Source organism: Eptesicus fuscus, chromosome 6 (assembly GCF_027574615.1).
Source record: "Eptesicus fuscus isolate TK198812 chromosome 6, DD_ASM_mEF_20220401, whole genome shotgun sequence".
Taxonomy (NCBI): Eukaryota; Metazoa; Chordata; class Mammalia; order Chiroptera; family Vespertilionidae; genus Eptesicus; species Eptesicus fuscus.
Genome location: NC_072478.1, coordinates 95023512 through 95041867, shown reverse-complemented (window position 1 = coordinate 95041867; position 18356 = coordinate 95023512). Strand labels below are relative to the sequence as shown.

The 18356-nt window shown below is 47.8% G+C and overlaps 1 protein-coding gene across 1 annotated transcript in view; it reads left to right on the top strand.

Annotated features, from left to right (window-relative positions):
• The window catches only part of ATP10B (ATPase phospholipid transporting 10B (putative)), an 81538-nt gene that overhangs the window by 28124 nt on the left and 35058 nt on the right, over nucleotides 1-18356 (top strand). The window contains exons 4-9 of the mRNA XM_008147651.3: nucleotides 2841-2926; nucleotides 4312-4418; nucleotides 7974-8105; nucleotides 9922-10049; nucleotides 11577-11829; nucleotides 13329-13567. Of these exons, the coding sequence (XP_008145873.2) occupies nucleotides 2841-2926; nucleotides 4312-4418; nucleotides 7974-8105; nucleotides 9922-10049; nucleotides 11577-11829; nucleotides 13329-13567 (945 nt within the window). The remainder of the gene's footprint in view (nucleotides 1-2840; nucleotides 2927-4311; nucleotides 4419-7973; nucleotides 8106-9921; nucleotides 10050-11576; nucleotides 11830-13328; nucleotides 13568-18356) is intronic.

The following is an 18356-nucleotide window of genomic DNA, read 5'->3' as shown; positions in this document are numbered from 1 at the left end:
CGCCCAACCGAACGACACCCCCACTTCTTCTAACGTCATTTCTTCAAAATAGACTCACCCAGGCCAAAAACCGACTTCTGCGCATGGGCCACAAAGTTTCAATCGCACTGTACGTGCGCGCCCACACGTGGTATTTTGTGGAAGAGCCACACTCAAGGGGCCAAAGAGCCGCATGTGGCTCGCGAGCCACGGTTTGCCAACCACTGCACTAGGGTCAGTGCCTTCAGCAGAATGCTGGGTGTGAAAAGAAGTTGCTTAGGTGAGCTTCATCCACAAGCTAAGAGAAGCTGTGAGGCAGGGAATCAGAAGGGAATCCAAACTCCTGATTCAATTAAGGGCCTGGCGGAGTTGGAAGGCGTGACGATGCCCTCCTGTCCTTGGTCTCTCCTCACAGCTCCCAGGAATGAGTTTTGGCAAATGCTTCAAAGGAAGCAGGGCCTGAGGGGTTGTCTTTGGATACAGCAGAGCCCACACACCCCTCTCCACAGCCCATCTTGGGGAGGGAAGGAAGGTGGCCCAGGGGACAGGTAGTTAGAAAGGGCAAGGTCACTTCTCCAAGAGGAGAGGGAGACAGAGGACCCAAGGCCATTGCCCAGAAGCAAAGCAAAGCAAGGGGCACTTTAAGAGGAAGGTCACTGGGAAGCCCCTTGGAGGGACCAGAAAGGGAAACTTGGCCATTACCAGGCATCCACCAGGTCCCATCAAACAGGCATCAGGGACTCGCTGCAGCATGATCTTTAGCTCTCAGACCCCGAGGCCACTCCTCCCTGAACTGTGTTTGGATTCAGAAAGCCAGCAGCGAGCCGAGTGGATGGATCAGAGTGAAGCACACGGCTTAATCAGGGCACGAAAGCAGCTGACAAATTACAGCATGATTTGTCATCATCTCAGAACTCGGCAAGTGTTTGTCCCTGAAAGAATCGATACCTGGAGGGAAAAGGGCCATATTTTTAGAAACTCCTGGATGGGTAATTTATTTCAAGTGACTAGAGGGTTTATTTATGCTGGTGCCTCCACAGATCCAATGGACAGTATATTTACACGAAGCCAGAAAATGCTATCATTTCTTCTAATCAATTTGCCCCTTTGAACAGCTGTACCTTGGAGCTTTCAGCCGTAAATTCACTCCCTGTGCTAAAAGCTCTACCAAGGCAACCATTTCCTGTCCCGCCCCTAGCATTTCTTCCTTCTGTTTGCTTAGCATGCTGCACCTCTCACTCCTTTCCCACGTGGATTCTGTCCCCTGGGGCACAAATGAGATGGACAAGGGGGTGGCACTAGTCCCATTCTACACATGGGGAAACTGAGGCTCAAGAGGTGAACATAATAGTAGTCCTAGAATTAGAAAGCAAGATTTCCCCACCCCTAGTTGTATCCCCACCCCCATTGGACCAGAAAAGATTATACAACTAAAATACCTAATGAAAGAGAAAAGTGGAGAGTCAAGGAAGTGTTTCAAGTACTTGGCTCCAAGAATGTTCACCAGGACAGTGTGCTGTGCAAGTAACACCAGACTTGCTTTCAAATCCCAGCGCTGGCCATGGGCACCAGCGGAACCCTTCTGGGCCACAGTGTCTCCAACTCTAAACAGGGGATCGTTAAAATTCCCATTTCATAAAATAACTGTAAGCTTGACAATTTGTGTAAAGTTATCATCATGGTGTGTGGCAGAAACGAAGGTACAGTCAATGCCATTTATTTTGTGGCAGAAACAAAAGTACAGTCAATGCCATTTATTTTTATTGATTTCAGAGAGGAAGGGAGAAGGAGACAGAGATAGAAACATCAATGATGAGAGAGAATCACTGATTGGCTGCCTCCTGCACCACCCTACTGGGGATCGAGCCCGCAACCCGGGCATGTGCCCTGGACTGGAATTGAACCTGGGACAGACCCTTCAGTCCACAGGCGACGCTCTATCCACTGAGCTAGGACTATTTTATTTTATTGGAAACTATTTTCACAGAAGTTTTACAATAGCAAAAGAAATCAAAATAATGTAAATGTTCAATAGTGAAATGATGAAGGGAAATATGGTGGCATTCAGACAGCCGGTGTCTATGCAGGTATTAAGGAAGATGTAAAGAATTTTTAAAAAGATGTAAAAATGTTCAAGTATATGAACAAAAAAATTTTCAGTTTTCAAATGCATAACTGTACATGTGCATCCATACATAAATGTGTGTGGGTGTGGGTGTACGTGTGTGTACATGTATTTTTTAAACCCTGGGAATATTACACAAGAACATTAACTGTGGCTATCTCTAAATGGCATGACATACAATCTCTTATTTTTGATCATCTATTTCTGTGCTGCCCAGTGTGGTAGCCATTAGCCACGTGTAGCTATTTAACTTTTAATCAATGAAAATTAAATAAAATTTAAAAATCAATTCCTTAGTCATCCTACCACATTTCAGTAGCCCCCTATGATTTGTGGCCTCCATATTTTGGACAGTGCAGAATAGAACATTCCCATCAGGGTGTGTGGGCAGTGCTGGTCTAGAGACTCAACCCTAGGCATTTCTGGTTGTCACACTGGCGAGCATGCGGCAGGCATCTGGGAGATAGAGGCCAGAGATGCTACTAAACACCCTGCAAGGCATAGGACACATGGTCTCTGGACATGGGCGGTTGTCCAACTTTTCTCTGCTGTCAATCCAAATTTTATTTGCATCTAGGTTCTCCTCTTTCATGAGGATTTAACTCTTTCTTCTAATGCATGACAACTATCACATTGCGACAAAGCAGGGATTACCTTATTCGCAACGATTAGTTCCCCGATGATCTATTAAAAGTAGATCCCTCTTAATAATCTTGTGACATCCTCTCTCTCACAGGAGGCCCAGTTCAAACCAGAACACTTCCACAACACCATCGTGTGTGAGAAACCCAACAATCACCTCAACAAATTTAAGGGTTACATGTAAGTATCTCATGCCCACGTGCTGCTAGTAAATATCTCCTCTTCGGCGAGAAACATTTTTTCCTTAAAATGGCCAAACAAATAAGCATTCGGGTCCTAAGGAAATGTCTTTCTTTTTTATCACAAAGAACAGCTAGAGAAACCTCAGTGAAAACCGCAGGAGGTTTGGTGTCTGTGGCCTGGGTCCCCGAGTCCTATGATGCCCCATGTTCTAGGTGTGTGGCTTTGGAAAAATCTGTCATCCTCTCTGAGCTTCACCTTTTTCACGAGTAAGGATGATCACCCTGCTTACTCCCCAGAGCCTTGAAGAGTCAAATAAAATAACATCAGACAATGTTGTTTATAAACACAGTAAGGAATAATTAGTATTAAAGGATATTTTTAGTTACAATAGAGCACTCTAGAACCAGGCTTCCTGGGTTTGAATCTCTGCTCTGCCCCTTACTATCTCTCTGAACTTACCTCAGTTTCCCTATCTAAAAAGTGGGTACAGTCACATGACCCTATCTTACAAGGCTGTCATGATGATTGAGTTAATACATTAAAAAAAATACACATATACCAGCCCTAGAAAAAGAAGTATTGAAGACCTAGAAGGAGAAAAAGCCCTAAAGGTTCTGATGATTATTTTTCTTCACCCCAGTGTTGTGGGGAAGTTATGTTTAAACTTCTGAAAGCTCCCAAAGGAAAGGCATCAGGGTAGAAGAAGGGCCAGACACGGGGTAAAACCTGGTGTTAGTTGGACTCAGAATTTTCAAGTGTGAGGCAAAAATGTCCAATCTCCTTGAGCCTGGAGCGAGAAAAAAAAAACTCCATCCCGCTCTAAGAAGTCGCCTCCCCTACATGGCACCAAGTCCCCTGCCCACCTCCCTGGAGGTCTGTTTATTTTATGAGACGGAGCCAGAGGAGGATAGTGCAGGAGTGAGGCCAGCGAGAGAAGGAGCTGGAGGAGAGGAGCCCGCAGCTGCCCTTCCTGACCCAGCTCACATCCAAGAGGCAGGACTGCCTGGTGTCGGCTGTGGACTCAGACGGTCAGCTTGTGCAGTTCTGTCCCTGCAGCCAGGTGACAGCAAGCACGAGACCACAGCCTGAAGGGAGCACAGGCGTCCCCGTAGGGCCAGAAGCCAGATCCCTTTCAGGTGGGGAATGAGGATTTCCTTCGGGTGGGTCATTTCCTCTCACAGCCCAGCCCCCCAGGAGCTATCAGGAGTTGCACTTGAACATGGAGACTAGATTCCAAGTTAATACCCCTCTTCTGAAAAAGAGGGAGGATAGGGATCGTGTTCACTCACTGCTTCTAGTTCTGGGATGCCACGGAGATACCATTGTGCCAGTGATGGCATGGAGAAGCCACCAAACTACTCCCCGTCTTTCCTCATCCCCAGGGAGCATCCTGACCAGACCAGGACCGGCTTTGGCAGTGAGAGTCTTTTGCTCCGAGGCTGCACCATCAGAAACACCGAGGTGGCTGTTGGCATTGTCATCTATGCAGGTCATTGTCCCTGGACAGTTTCTTTGGTCCCTCTCTACCTTCCCTCCTCTATCCCCTCCTCCAAATCCATCTCCACGAGGGGAAACTCACATCAGTTCTAAGGGGTAGAGTCACATAACTTCCCATTTCTCATTTGTGACACTAACTATATAGGCAAGATGAAGTGTATCTTATTGAGCCTGAGGAATAACCTCATCAAACTTAATAACTTCACCTTTTGTGCCTCGCTCGGCTTCCTCATCTACCCAATGGGGAAAATATTTGTATCTGCCTCATAGAGTACTTGCGAGGATCAAATGACCCAACACATGAAAAGCACTGCATCTAGCACATAAAAATGTGATGGGTTTTCATTGTGTTCTGCAGTTATTATTATTATTTTTATTCATGTTATGGCTGCGGTTATGATGGTGTGTCTGACCTTGCCACTGCCATTTTGCTTTCCAATTAAAAAGATAGCAACACATCTTACAATGAAATCTAAAGTCTTACGGCTACTGTATCCCTGAGACCTAGAACCTGGTGCCCCGTGGGTTCTCAATAAATATCGGTTGTCACGTTGACAACTGCAGACTTCTTCCTCTGTAGGGGCAACACGGTCTCCCCGAGGTGTCTACTTTCACTGGAGGACTCCAGCATACATGTCTCTGGGTCTTTTATTCACTAGGATACCTTGCTTGTTGTTTTGTTTGATTTGTTTTGGTCTGAGTAGAGCCCCACTTTTGATGGCCATAGAAGAGCATTCTAAACATCAATCTACCCTAAGATTCATTTTTTGGGACTGTTAAAAAAAAAAAAAACAGCTTTTTAAACAAATAATGACACAATCTAGCTAGCTTTCCCTAATTTGGGGGAAGGAGGGGTTGTATTTGTCAGTTCAGATGACTGTTTTGAAGGGTCTTTGGTAATGAGGTCAGTGCCATCGGGTAGACCCACTAAAGGTGAGCTGTGCAGCAATCCCTGTCCCAGCAACAAAACCCACATGGACTTAGATTTGCTTTTCTGAGTGATCAGAAACAAAGGAGAAACTCTATGTGCATGATGGGAATGGTGTGTGAGGGGACAGGTTTAGAGAGAGCTCACTGTGGCTCTGGGAGGTCAGGCTGCCTGGGTTCAAATCCACGCACCAGCTCACATTCCAGTGCTAGCTGGCTAAGCTTTCGACACGGATGCACTAGGAGTTCCTATCTTGTAGGGGTATGAGGTTCAAATGAAATGACCTGTGAAATGGGTTAGCACATATTAGGTTCTCAAACAGTATGAGCAAAAAGAGTGCTAATTGTTTTTCGGTGTTATTATCTAGAGCAGGTGTGCTCAATCTTGGCACGATTGACTTACAGGGCCAGATTGCTCTTGGTGGTGGGGGCTGCCTTGTAGGATGTGGAGCAGCATCCCTGGCCTCTACCCACTAGATGCCATTAGCACCACCTTCTCAAGATGTGCATCCACCACTTCTCAAGCCATTGCCAAATGTCATCGGGGGAGTAAAATCCCCCTGGTTGAGAACGACTGGTCTAGAGTCTCTCCCTGGACAATACGGACGGACAAAATAGGAGTATCCTTGGTATCAAAGGCCCCAAAAAAGCCAAACTGAGCTTTGTAGAGGAAGAGATCCAGTGTGGAGGTGTGTACCCCTACTGTGTACAAGGAACGCATTGAGGTACTTTGTGTATATTAATCCACTCCCCCGCCCCAAATATATACACAACCATCATCTCCCATTTTGCAGACAAGGAATTGAGTTGCAAAGGGAATCATTCACTCAAGGTCACTTGTCTCCTGGTATTAATTGCATTTAACCCAAGGTCAAGTGTCTGCAGAGTCTAGCTCTGACTCTAGAGCCCACATTCTAACGGCTACACCATGCAGCCTCCCCGCCTTGAGTCCAGCTCTTATCAAAAGAATAGAGGGATCTAAGTGGTGAGGAGCAGGTGTTTGAAGAGAATGGTCCTGGGACCCCGTGTATGGGGTGACCTTGAGGAAGTCAGGAAGGCACAGTGTCGTCAGCACCATCAGGCTGTGCTCACTGTGCCACGCAAACCCCCTCACAACTGCAGTGACTCAGGTCTAATTTAATAAGCCTAGAGTTTGCTAGTCCTGCTGTTTTGTTGCCACTTTAAATCCACAGGGCAACTAGCTAAACAGCATTAAACCCATTCACCGCTGGAGCTGATGTATTCATTTTCTTTAATTTTGCACAGAAAACATGTGATTGGTGTTTTTTAATTTGACTGCTAAGGAATACAGCATGGTAGTTAAAAGTTAGCAGCCCTAGAGCAGTGGTCGGCAAACTCATTAGTCAACAGGGCCAAATATCAACAGTACAACGATTGAAATTTCTTTTGAGAGCCAAATTTTTTAAACGTAAACTTCTTCTAACGCCACTTCTTCTAAATAGACTCGCCCAGGCCGTGGTATTTTGTGGAAGAGCCACACTCAAGGGGCTAAAGAGCCGCATGTGGCTCGAGAGCCACAGTTTGCCGACCACAGCCCTAGAGGACAGGCTCTGCCCAAAGACAGAGTCTCGGCTTGACTCAGCAGCTGGCTGTGTGGCTTGGGTACCACCAGGGGCTGCTTGGAAGGAGAAATAGGCTGGGAATTAGAACCCAGGGTTCTCAGTGTGGCTCGGGTGGTCATTTATTCTTTCTTTATAGGCAGGTCCCTTCTACTTTTCTCCAACTAGAAAAAGGGGTGGTTAGGAGAGATTAGTAGTTTTCAAATGTTGTTGTCCTTTCTTTGAACAAAACATTATGCATGCAGAACTCCGAGACAGGAGTGGAGCTGTACAGATTTAATGTTGGGGTGGAGGCCTTTGGCCCTGGCCACTCTTACCCAAGCAGCACCAACACCTTAGGCAAAGAGACAAATATGAAAATGACTGGCCCCAAGCAGTGTCCTGCCCCAAGGCCTTGGCACCTACTGTTCCCCCCAGCCTAAAACCTTCTTCTCCCAACTCTTCTCTCCCTTCAAGTCTTCCTTAAATGTCACCTCTTCTGAGAAGCCTTCCCTGATTATGTTTTCCAAAACCATCTCTTATTATTAGCCCTTTGTTTATTGTTTATGTCATGAAACTTATTACTGACTGCAGTTATCTCATGTATTTGTTTCCTTGTATATTTTCACCAGAATGTGAGTCACCTGTCTTGGCAGTGTATTATCCCACCACTAGCCCATAACAGTGCCTTTGTGCAAATTAGAAAGAGCCCTCAAAAACAGTTTACTGTCATTTGCCAGAAATGTGTCATAATAAACTTATAAATCTATGACAACTACAAAATGAGGGGGACCTCTAGGTCTGTGCAGGGCACAACCTGAGCATGGTAGCTCTGTCCATGCCCACCAGTGGCTGGCATGTCGGGATGCTCAATCAGTACCTGCTGACCAATTGTGAGAAGCCTCTCCAGCGGTTCTCAACAGCCTCCTTGAGGCAGGACAGAGGCAGGTGAGAGCAGGAGGCCCCTGTTACTGTGGGCTCCTGTGAGCAGAGCCAAGGCTATGGTCCAAACCAGAGGCAAATGGGGGGCAAGAGACTGATAACCTCATTTTTGCTTGCAGGCCACGAGACGAAAGCCATGCTGAACAACAGCGGCCCGCGGTACAAGCGCAGCAAGATCGAGCGGCGCATGAACACAGACATCTTCTTCTGCATCGGGCTCCTCTTCCTCATGTGCCTCATCGGAGCTGTAGGTATGGAATGTTCTGGAAAGAACAACACACAGTGCCACAGTAATCTTTTTTTTTTTTTGCGGGGCGGGGAGGGCAAGTTGCTTCAACTCGCTGAGCCTCAGTTTCCTCATCTATAAAATAGAGTTCATAAAAAATAAAGCTTCCTCTATATGATCACAGGATGCCAATGTGAAATCTCTTAAGTGCTAATTACACAAAATATTAGGAATATCATCTGTCATTTATTTGCTCAAGAAATACTGTCAGAAGTCAGACACTCTCTTAGCGTGAAGGATAACAAGGCCAGCGCATCCCAGCTCCTGGTCCAGCAGGAAGGAGCCAGCATGTGGACAGGATCCCTGACAGTCTGTCCCCTCAGGGAGGGCTGCGCACAGAAAACTAACGTCAACTTACTGGTTTAAGAGGGGTGGGGAACTGGCCCATGGGCCATATAAGGCCGGTGAAATCATTTGGTCTGGCCCTGCCAAGGCATTAGGGGTGAGTTCATTAAGTGCTTGACCAGATAGAGCAGGCTAATGTTTAAGTTGCAGGAACCACTGGCTGCCTTTGCTTCAGGGCAGGTTTGTTTAAGGAATGTCAGGACTGGAAAGGACATTTGAGATCGTCTCACTGTGTCCTCAGAGAAAGGAAGTTAATGGTTAAAAGGTCACACAGTGAGATAAGGTGCAGGCAAGCCAGAATCAGCTTGGCAGACTGCCCAAATGATACATAAATTGGGAAAGTTATGGGAGGGGCAGAATTCTGTTCTTTCTGAGAAGAATGACTCACACACAGCGATGGGCCCCTGTAGGAGGTGAGAGCGCTCAGCGAGCTCCCTTCCCGGTTCTTTATCACACGTTCACTTGGACTGTGTGAAGGTGGTGGCTCTTTTTTCTTAGCCCAGAATGCATGGGGGACGTATAGAGGGTGGGTAAAGGTTGTCAAGACTCCCAAGCCAGGCACTTCCCATCACACAACTGGAAAGACCGTGTGTCCCTTTCTCTATTTCCAACCCCTATATCACAGAATGTCATGAAAATGTAAGCAATCCCCATGATACTCTCCTCTGGCAGGACAGACTTAACGCCTACCAAGAGACTGACACGTAAGCTATATGAAGGACTGCTTCAGAGCTAAATGAGCGCGCGCACACACACAGCTATATTATATAGAACTAGAGGCTCGGCACACGAAATTCGTGTATGGGTACAGTCCCTAGGCCCGGCCTGCGATCAGGGCCATCTTCCCCAGCTGCCCGCAGCCAGCCCCACCCCCCGCCGCCACCCACCCCTGGTTCCCTGTTTGCCATCAGGTGATCAGAGCCTGCCGGCTGGGGGGAGGAACTGAGAGGTCAGCTTTTCTGCCCACTTGCCAGCCCTGCCCCCCACTGCCACCCACCCTCGGGCGATCAGAGCCTGATGGCCAGGGGGAAGGGACCAAGAGGCCAGCCATTCCCCCCCACTCGCTGGCCCCACCCCCACCGTGGGTTGCCCTCTGTATGTGGGGCGACCCACAGCAGGGCTGGGACCTTGGCCTAGAAACGCCCACGTCCCCCACCACCCACCCCCAGCTCCCCATTAGCCATAGGGTGATTGGAGCCTGCCAGCTGGGGGAAGGGACCGAGAAGTGGTCAGTGTGCCTCATAGTGACTGGTCGAGCGGTCGTTCTGGTCATTCTGACGTTAGGGTCAATTTGCATATTACCCTTTTATTATATAGGATAAGGGTGGACTCCTCCAAAGCATACTCATGTCCAGGAATAGGTTAAGGGCTGATGTAATTGACCAACCTTGGAACTAAATGGAGATTCTGTCTCATCCTCCTTTGCCTCCTCTCAGGTCACAGCCTCTGGAACGGGACATTTAGGGAACACCCTCCCTTCGATGTGCCGGACGCCAAGGGCAGCTTCCCTCCCCTTGCCCTTGGGGGCTTCTACATGTTCCTCACAATGATCATCCTGCTCCAGGTAGGAGCTCCTCTCTCACGAATGGCTAAGTAGGCCTGTGACAATACCATACAACTCTGTGAAGGAAAGTTCAGTGCTGGCCCCAAGAAGGAACTGCCTGGACTGAGATGGGGAAATGTCCATTGCTTTCTTGTGGGCCTTTGAAAGTATTCCCATTTGGGTTCATGTCAGGACCAACCCTGCTTTGTGAGGGGACCCTCCCCTGAGACAATCGTGGAGAAAAATATTTATTAGGCTTTTCTATATAAGAGTAACATTACAGCAGTGACCCACGTGTGCCTGGCCCTTTGCCGGATACTGAACAGGTGAAACCTAATAACTGGGGAATAAGAGAAGATAAACTAGCACAGAGAACTGCCAAACCCTAAATACTGAGAGGAAGAAACCACAGATTAGTGTTTTAGTATTTTATCACTTAAGATTTAAAAACACAAGGGGAAGCGGGGGCACTGACCCTATAAGGAGAAAGAAACAAAAACACAGAGAACCTACATGAGAGAAGGAGAAAAAAATGTACAGGCTCTATAAGAAACTACAATCTATGAAAAGATGACGCAGCTTCATCTACACTCAATTTCTTGTACTACTTGAGGGTGTTTCACTGTCTTCTTACTGGTGAACTCTTTTGAATCATTAGTTCATTCATTCATTCATTTAGCAGAGTGATCCTTTTTTACATGTGAATCAGGTCATACCCCCTGCTCTACACAGATCCGCCAGTGATTTCATATCCTCCTGAAGTAAAGTCCAAAGTCCTTACTGCTGCCAACAAGCCCTCAATGATCTGGACCCTGACTCCCTCCCTGTCCTGTTCACTCACATACTTACTCTCACCCCCCAACACCCCGCCCACTCCCACTGCCCAGCAGCTGCCCGGAATGCTCCTCCTCCCACAGATATCCTCAGGACACACCCTGTCTTCAAGTGTATGCTCAAAGGTCATGGTTGATAAGAGTCCCTCCCAACCATCACCCACTACCCTCTTTACTTTTTCTTTATGAGACTCACCACTACCCAGGGTATATTTGTTTGTTTGTTGGAATTCGAGGTCTTCAAGGCCAGGGATTCTGTTCTGCTCCCTGCCATGTCCAGGACCTGGAATAATATGGGACTCACACAAAGCGCTCAATAGATAATAGGTATTGAATCAGTGGCCAGTAATCAACAATGGGTCTGAACACCTGTAAAAGTGGGAGGCCGTCTTCCATGGCACTGGGATCCAGGAGGAGTCGGGGAACTCCAGACAGAGGCACGACCGCTCCTCACCCGCTTCCTGGTCTGCATTAAACAACCAATGGCGAGTGCCTGCCTCATACCGACACCCCTGCCTGAAGAAGGCATATCCCCTAAGAATGTCAAGGGAGGCATGAGGCACGGACCTTTGATTTCCCAGAGAAAGTCCATCGCGCGAGCGGACCTCAGCTTTCCATTCAATGCCTTTGCCTCCCATGAGAGAGGGTCCTGAGAGAGGGTCCTGACACAGGGAACCGGCCTGCCTTCTGACTCCCTGGACTCGGTCTCTTGCAGGTGCTGATCCCCATCTCCCTGTATGTGTCCATTGAGCTGGTGAAGCTCGGGCAAGTCTTCTTCCTGCACAACGACCTCGACCTGTACGATGAGGAGACTGATCTGTCCATCCAGTGTCGAGCCCTCAACATCACGGAGGACCTGGGCCAGATCCAGTACATCTTCTCCGATAAGACGGGGACGCTGACCGAGAACAAGATGGTGTTCCGGCGCTGCACCATCGTGGGCAGCGAGTACTCGCACCAAGAAAACGGTACGAGGCCTCCCGGGGGCCCCCATCCTTCTTCCTGAAAGAATCGCCTGCTCTCCTAGAGGATGGGTGATTAAAGACATCATGCTGGCTCCCCACAGAGGCTGTGTGGCTTGTGGAAAGTAGCTTCCTGTGTCCCTGGGGCTTCCTGGTCACAGATCAGTGCTGTTCTCATCACCTGTGAACCTTCAAGTGTTCACAAGGCTGTCAGTGATCTGTGTGTGGTCCTCCAGTCGCTTTGCACTGCGCCATTTGCACACAACATTGTTACCTGTCAGGAGTGGCCTGGGGACATGTCCCAATGATGTGCCCAGGTTTAAGAATTTCTTGGGTCACCTTACCTGAGAGGACAGGCCAGGTCTAGGCACATGGTCAGATTTGATACACCTGGGAAATGCCTTCCATGCTCCGGGATCTCTTGAAAGCTTCAGCTGAGCAGATATGGCTATAAAATTCCCAGACGGTCATCTTGTATGGACTAAAGATGGCCTGTAAAGCTAACCTGATCCCCTCAGCTCTGTCCCCCATACACACACACACACACACACACACACACACACACACACACACACACACACTTTTTAACTGAGAGAAGAAACTCTCAAGAGAGCAGCATTCATTCTTTTGAGTATGAGGAATGGAGAAAGAGAAAGGAGGTGATATTATAGGGAACCCAATTCTCTTTGCCATGATGGTAACCATTTTTGTGGGACCTTCTGATCCTTTCATAAAAAAAAAATTTTTTTTAATTGATTTCAGAGAGGCAGAGAGAGAGAGAGATAGAAACAGCAATGGCTGGCCCTAACCGGTTTGGCTCAGTGGATAGAGTGTCGGTCTGAAGACTGAAATGTCCCAGGCTCAATTCTGGTCAAGGGCATGTACCTTGGTTGCGGGCACATCCCCAGTAGGAGGTGTGCAAGAGGCAGATGATCGATGTTTCTCTCTCATCAATATTTCTAACTCTTTCCCTCTCCCTTCCTCTCTGTAAAAAATCAATAAAATATATTTTTTAAAGGGAAAAAAAAGAAACAGCAATGATTCACACTGGGGATGGAGCCCACAACCCCAGGCATATGCCCTAACCAGGAATTGAACCATGACCTCCTGGTTCATAGGTCGATGCTCAACCAAGCCACACTGGCTGGGCCCTTCTGATCCTTTTTAATAATAAAAACAGCTACCATTATCAGTGCTTAGAGTATTCCAAGACTCCAAACCAACACTTAGTGTTCAGTACTTTTTTTAACCCCCTATCTGAGGAAATGGAGGCATGGGAGCCACAAATCTCAGAGTCACAGAGCTAAGAGGTAGCAGAGCCTGCATCTGCACCTGTGGGACTTGGTTGCACTCCTTTCTCCAGTCAGGGTAGCCAGCTCCCTGCTTGCCAGAGCAGCACAGTGTTCTTCCTCAGTGTCCTTAACCCCCACTTCAAGTCTGGGATCACCCCAGCCATGGTCCAGCCCAGGTGTGACAGGGGCAATAACAGGACTCCTTCCCCATAGCCAAGCGACTGGAGATCCCAAAGGAGCTGGACTCAGACAGTGAAGAGTGGACGCAATACCAGTGCCTGTCCTTCCCGGCCAGATGGGCCCAGGGCCCACCAGCAATGAAGAGCCCAGGAGGCGTCCAGCCTCTGAGGAGGTGCCAGAGTGCCCGGGTACCCATCCAGGGCCACTCCCGACAGAGGTCCGTGGGGCGCTGGGAAAACGCACAGTCTTCTGTGGCCTTCAGCAGCTCCATCGTAAGTCCCTGCCTTTTCCTCTTTGAATTGCAAGTGGCCTCTACTGGGGAGGGATGGAAGGGGGCTCTGGGGTGTGAGAGACAAAAGACAATAAAAACCCTGAAGGGCTCTCCAAATGCCAGCCCTTGCTCTTTTTTTTTTTTTTAATATATTTTATTGATTTTCTACAGAGAGGAAGAGAGAGGGATAGAGAGTCAGAAACATCGATCAGCTGCCCCCTGCACACCCCCTACCGGGGATGTGCCCGCAACCAAGGTACATGCTCTTGACCGGAATCGAACCTGGGACCCTTGAGTCCGCAGGCCGACGCTCTAACCACTGAGCCAAACCGGTTTCGGCCAGCCCTTGGTCTTGTATGCAATCCTCATGAGTGTTTTATTGGGCATGCACACTTCTTGTTCATTTCCAACGTTTAGTATTTAGAAATTAGGAGATTTCACATAAACATAGATTTCTGGCTTCTGTTTTTAAAAAATGGAATTGGGAAAATTCTTCACACTAAGCCAGCATTTCCCTGTGGAAGAAATTGGCTTGAATTAAAGAGTCGACGCCATTTAGTCTGGGCATGTAATCTCTAGTTCATCACAGTCTCTGCCTCACTTCCATCACTGAGCCGAGGGCCAGCGGCATGTCCATTATGCTCATTTTTCCAATAATACAGTTAAGAGGAAAGAGAAATATTTGCCATGCCCCCGTTGCTATAAAGTGGAAAAACAAAAGATAAGCCTACAGGTTTATGCATTTCAAGAAAAATGGGAGAATATCGTCTTCGTGATCATCAAAAAGAGCCTTCAGTTGTTATGAAGCAAAAACATCAATGTCAGAACTACCCAGCACAGTCACTCCCTTAGGTTAACTGCCCGGCCCCTGTGGTCCTTCAACCCTGCAGCTTGCTGCATGTGGTCCCTTCACATCTGATCCACAGGGACACCCGTCACTAACTGTCCAGGGAGCAGGTGAAGAAATTGAGTTTCTTCTGCAGGATCTCACAGCATTCCCTGGGAGTGAAGGCCAGAACCGGGGCCTCTGGCTCCTGCCCGTCTGCTTTCCTCTGCACCTTGCTCTTTCTCTAAGAGACACTGATCTAGAATCTTCCGTTCTCACAGAAAGGCCACAGGGAAGCCCAGCTTGTCTTTAAAAAGTCACAAACGTAAAGAGAAACCTGAAGTGCTAGTGTGCCATGATTAGAAAATACGATTTTCAAAATGATCCTTTCGGTGAATTTCCTTCCAGGCTTTTATTTCCCCCATTAATACACAAGCATAACTCCATATATTTAACATTTTTGCAATCCTGGCACATATAATTATAGGTTCTAGGTTTTTTGGATCTGACAAGATGTCAGAAGCATTGTTCATTTTGCTGCCTCCTATTCCTAACCCAGGACTGTGCTTTCTGACTGCAACAAGGAAAAAACGCTGCGAGTCTGTGCGTTCCGGGTTGTTACTTCTGTAACTCTGAGAACAACATTGAGTTAACTCTTTCCTGGCCAGGTAGCTCAGTTGGTAGAGCGTCATCCTGCTACACCAAGGTTGTAGGTTTGATCTCCGGTCAGGGCACATACAAGAAACAACCAATGAATGCATAAATAAGTGGAACAACAAATCAATGTTTCTCTCTCTCTAAAATCAATAAACAAAGTTGAGTTAACTCTATTTTGTTATTATGCACAGACATGCAACATTAGCAAGGATCAAGCGATAACAATGTGTTAAGACATCTGATGTTCATAAACTCGCAAGACGAATTATCTGTAGATGCCTTTAGGAAGCTCTTGGATTTGGTGTGGGTTTTTTCCCTGTGTTTTTTTTTTTTTCCCCAAATGAGATAACAACAGAACCTCCATATTGTCAAGTCTTTCTCTTATTTAATTCTGTCCCCTCTAAATGGAATGCCCTTCCCCCAGCTCTTACCTAAATATTTGAACCATGAATTAGTGAATTCTCATTAGGCATGGGTTGTAGGTCTTGCACTGTGTGTGTCTTTGGCACTTTCCAGTTCTAGACACCATGGGTGGCCCATGTGCCTGAGAATGTCTCTGCCAGGACCCAGGGGGAGAGAAAGGAGCCTTTCCTTGGTAGATCTCAGTTGGGACTCACAGATTCACTGCCCCCCTGTTCAACCTGACAAGTCTCAGTCACCCAGAAAAACTGCAACCCAGAGCCAACCCAGTCTAACTTCTATTCGGGGCCCTTCACTGCTTGCTGGTCAGTGAAAGGGACACATTAACCTCTGAGCTATAACCAGATCCTGGATGTCACCTCCCGCCCTCACTGGCACTCTGAAAGGCAGTTCTAAGTTCATTCCAGAACAATAAGGAAATTGACACACAGATTAAGAGCCAATTCTTGTTGTCTAGGCAGATGCGGATGGTGACGCGTTCTCTTTACGAACTGCCACATGGGTCATTCTCCAGTCTGTTTGCTTGAAGATCTGGGGTTAGTGGGACAATAGCATCCCCAGATAGGAAGGGCACTGGGCTAAGGGTCAGGAAACGTAGGTTCTCATTTCAGCTCTGCTACTGGCTTGCTGGGTAACCATAGCAACATGTCAGACCCCTCTCATTCCCTTTCATTACCTGAAAATAATTTACTCAGAACTCTCACCAGCTGTTCTAAAACTCAAATAACATAATGTTCGTGCTGACCTGCAAGGTCCCTTCCAGCTACGCGTTAGACACGTTTGGGGTCATCTCAGCTCTACCATTATTAGCTCTGTGGCTTCGGTCAACTTGTCCAGCGGGAGGCCTCCACATTCCCATCACTGTTCTGCCTCTTGAGCTTCTTTGGATGATTTAATTGTTCAAATTATGCATTCTAGATGGATGGGTAACTAATCGCAGTTTAAGTCATCTTTCTGAAAGAAAGCTCTCTGTTTTGGACAAATGATCCCGTCTCTGGGGACATGTGGTGATGTGGGGGCAGGGGGGGAGAGGGGGGCGGGGAGGGGGTAATGAACATCTTTGTAATATGCAATGCTGAGCCCTCTCCCCTGACATACTGGCCTATTTGGTATATGGTAGGGCCTGAGCACTCATGTTTTTATTTCTGATGTTCTAGTGATCAACCAAGATGAGGACCTCTGTAAGCATACCACCACCACCACCACCACCACCACCACCACTCCACCACACCCCTGGCTAGGAAATAGTCTACCTTTGGCTCAAATAGGCTCCTTCTCCAGCTTGGAAGGCATTGGCTGAAGGGGGTGGTTTATGTTGCCTTAAAGGGCTCTGACTACCTGTAAAATATCTGTGGCTGGTGTGGCAGATCCTGGAATGAGTCCATGGACCATGTTGGGGGCAGCCCCAGAGGATCTCCTGGTACACACACACACACACACACACACACACACACACTTCTTGGCAGGTTCCTGAACTTGCCTCTCTGCCACCTGCCCATCTGGCAGTCAGCTGGTCCCATCATCTCCTGGCACGGCCAGGTCTGTACTTCCCTTTGTAAACACCGTCAGAACTTGCCTTTGAATCCCCCGGGGTGCCAAGTTGTGACGGAGCACAGGGCCATGTTCTAAAGGAGCCCGTTCTTGGTCTCCTTGGCTCTTAACCAAAAATAAAATGAGCATCAACAGTAACAACAAAAGCTGGCTTCTTTCTTTTACTACAAAGAACAAGGAAGCATGGGTCGTTTTTGCCTAATAGCTGCTATAAAATCTGTGGTCTGAGGGTGGGGTAGCACACTTATGACAGGGTGAGGGCTGAGCCAGTGTTTAATAGACTGGCAGATAGAAAATGAAATGCCTTTTTTTTTTTCTCTTGGTCTGCAAACAGCCAAGATTCGAGCAGAGAGTCTTTGTTTAAAAGAGCCACTTGCAAAAGGTTTCCAGAACCATCAGACCAAAGAATATTTTCCTGGTCATGAAATTTGCATTGTGGACCGTCCAGTCTCCAAACATCATCAACACTCCCTTCTGTGGGCACGGCCACTCCCGCCCCTCTGGAAGGAACACCCTGGCCCTCTGCCTCGTCCTTGGTCTTGGTCTTCCTTTCCTCCTTTGGAAGAGACTGGTGCAGCACTACAGTCTGTTCCTGTGGGTGGACAGCCCACATACCCACACTGCCACCCCACCCCCCCACCCCCCCCATCACACACCCACACACACACACACACACACACTTGATGGCCAGGTACTGCTTTAATCAGCCAAGCGCAGAAAAATCTTTTGAAAGTGATGGGACCACACGGGCAGGGACAGATGAAGGCCATCTCAACTGTGCTTCCCTTGGCCCCCTACTGGGGACGCATGGCTGCAGTGATCCTATTCCTAAGAGGTGGAAAACTCCCTTCTTGCTAGGCCACTGAGGTTTCCCACACACACACACCTCCCACCCCCTGTGTGGTGTATGTCGCATTTGGAAAAAGCTTACCAGAACAATCCATGTGCTTTTCATGGTTACTGAAGTCGAGGTAGGATTTTGGTAGACAGGAGGGGACTTATCAAACAAGGTAAGATCACAGGCACAGAATGGGAGTATTCACCCAGGAGACAGCAAACATACCGCCCGGCTAAGCTGAGGGTCTGTGTTGAGAAGTGGTGGGAGCAGAGACTGTGAAAAAATTTGAGATGACAGAGTAAGTTGATTGTGCCAGCAATGAAGATCTCCTGAAGGACTACTGAGCTCAAGAGTAGCTGAGGGAAATGGTGTTTAGAAAGATGCACGGGTGATACATGTGAAGGGTTAGAAGGAAAAGAGGTGAGAGGCAGCAACATCAGCTTAGAGGTGATGCAGAAATCCCGGAGTGAGGCTACAGGATCTGAGCCTGTTGATAGC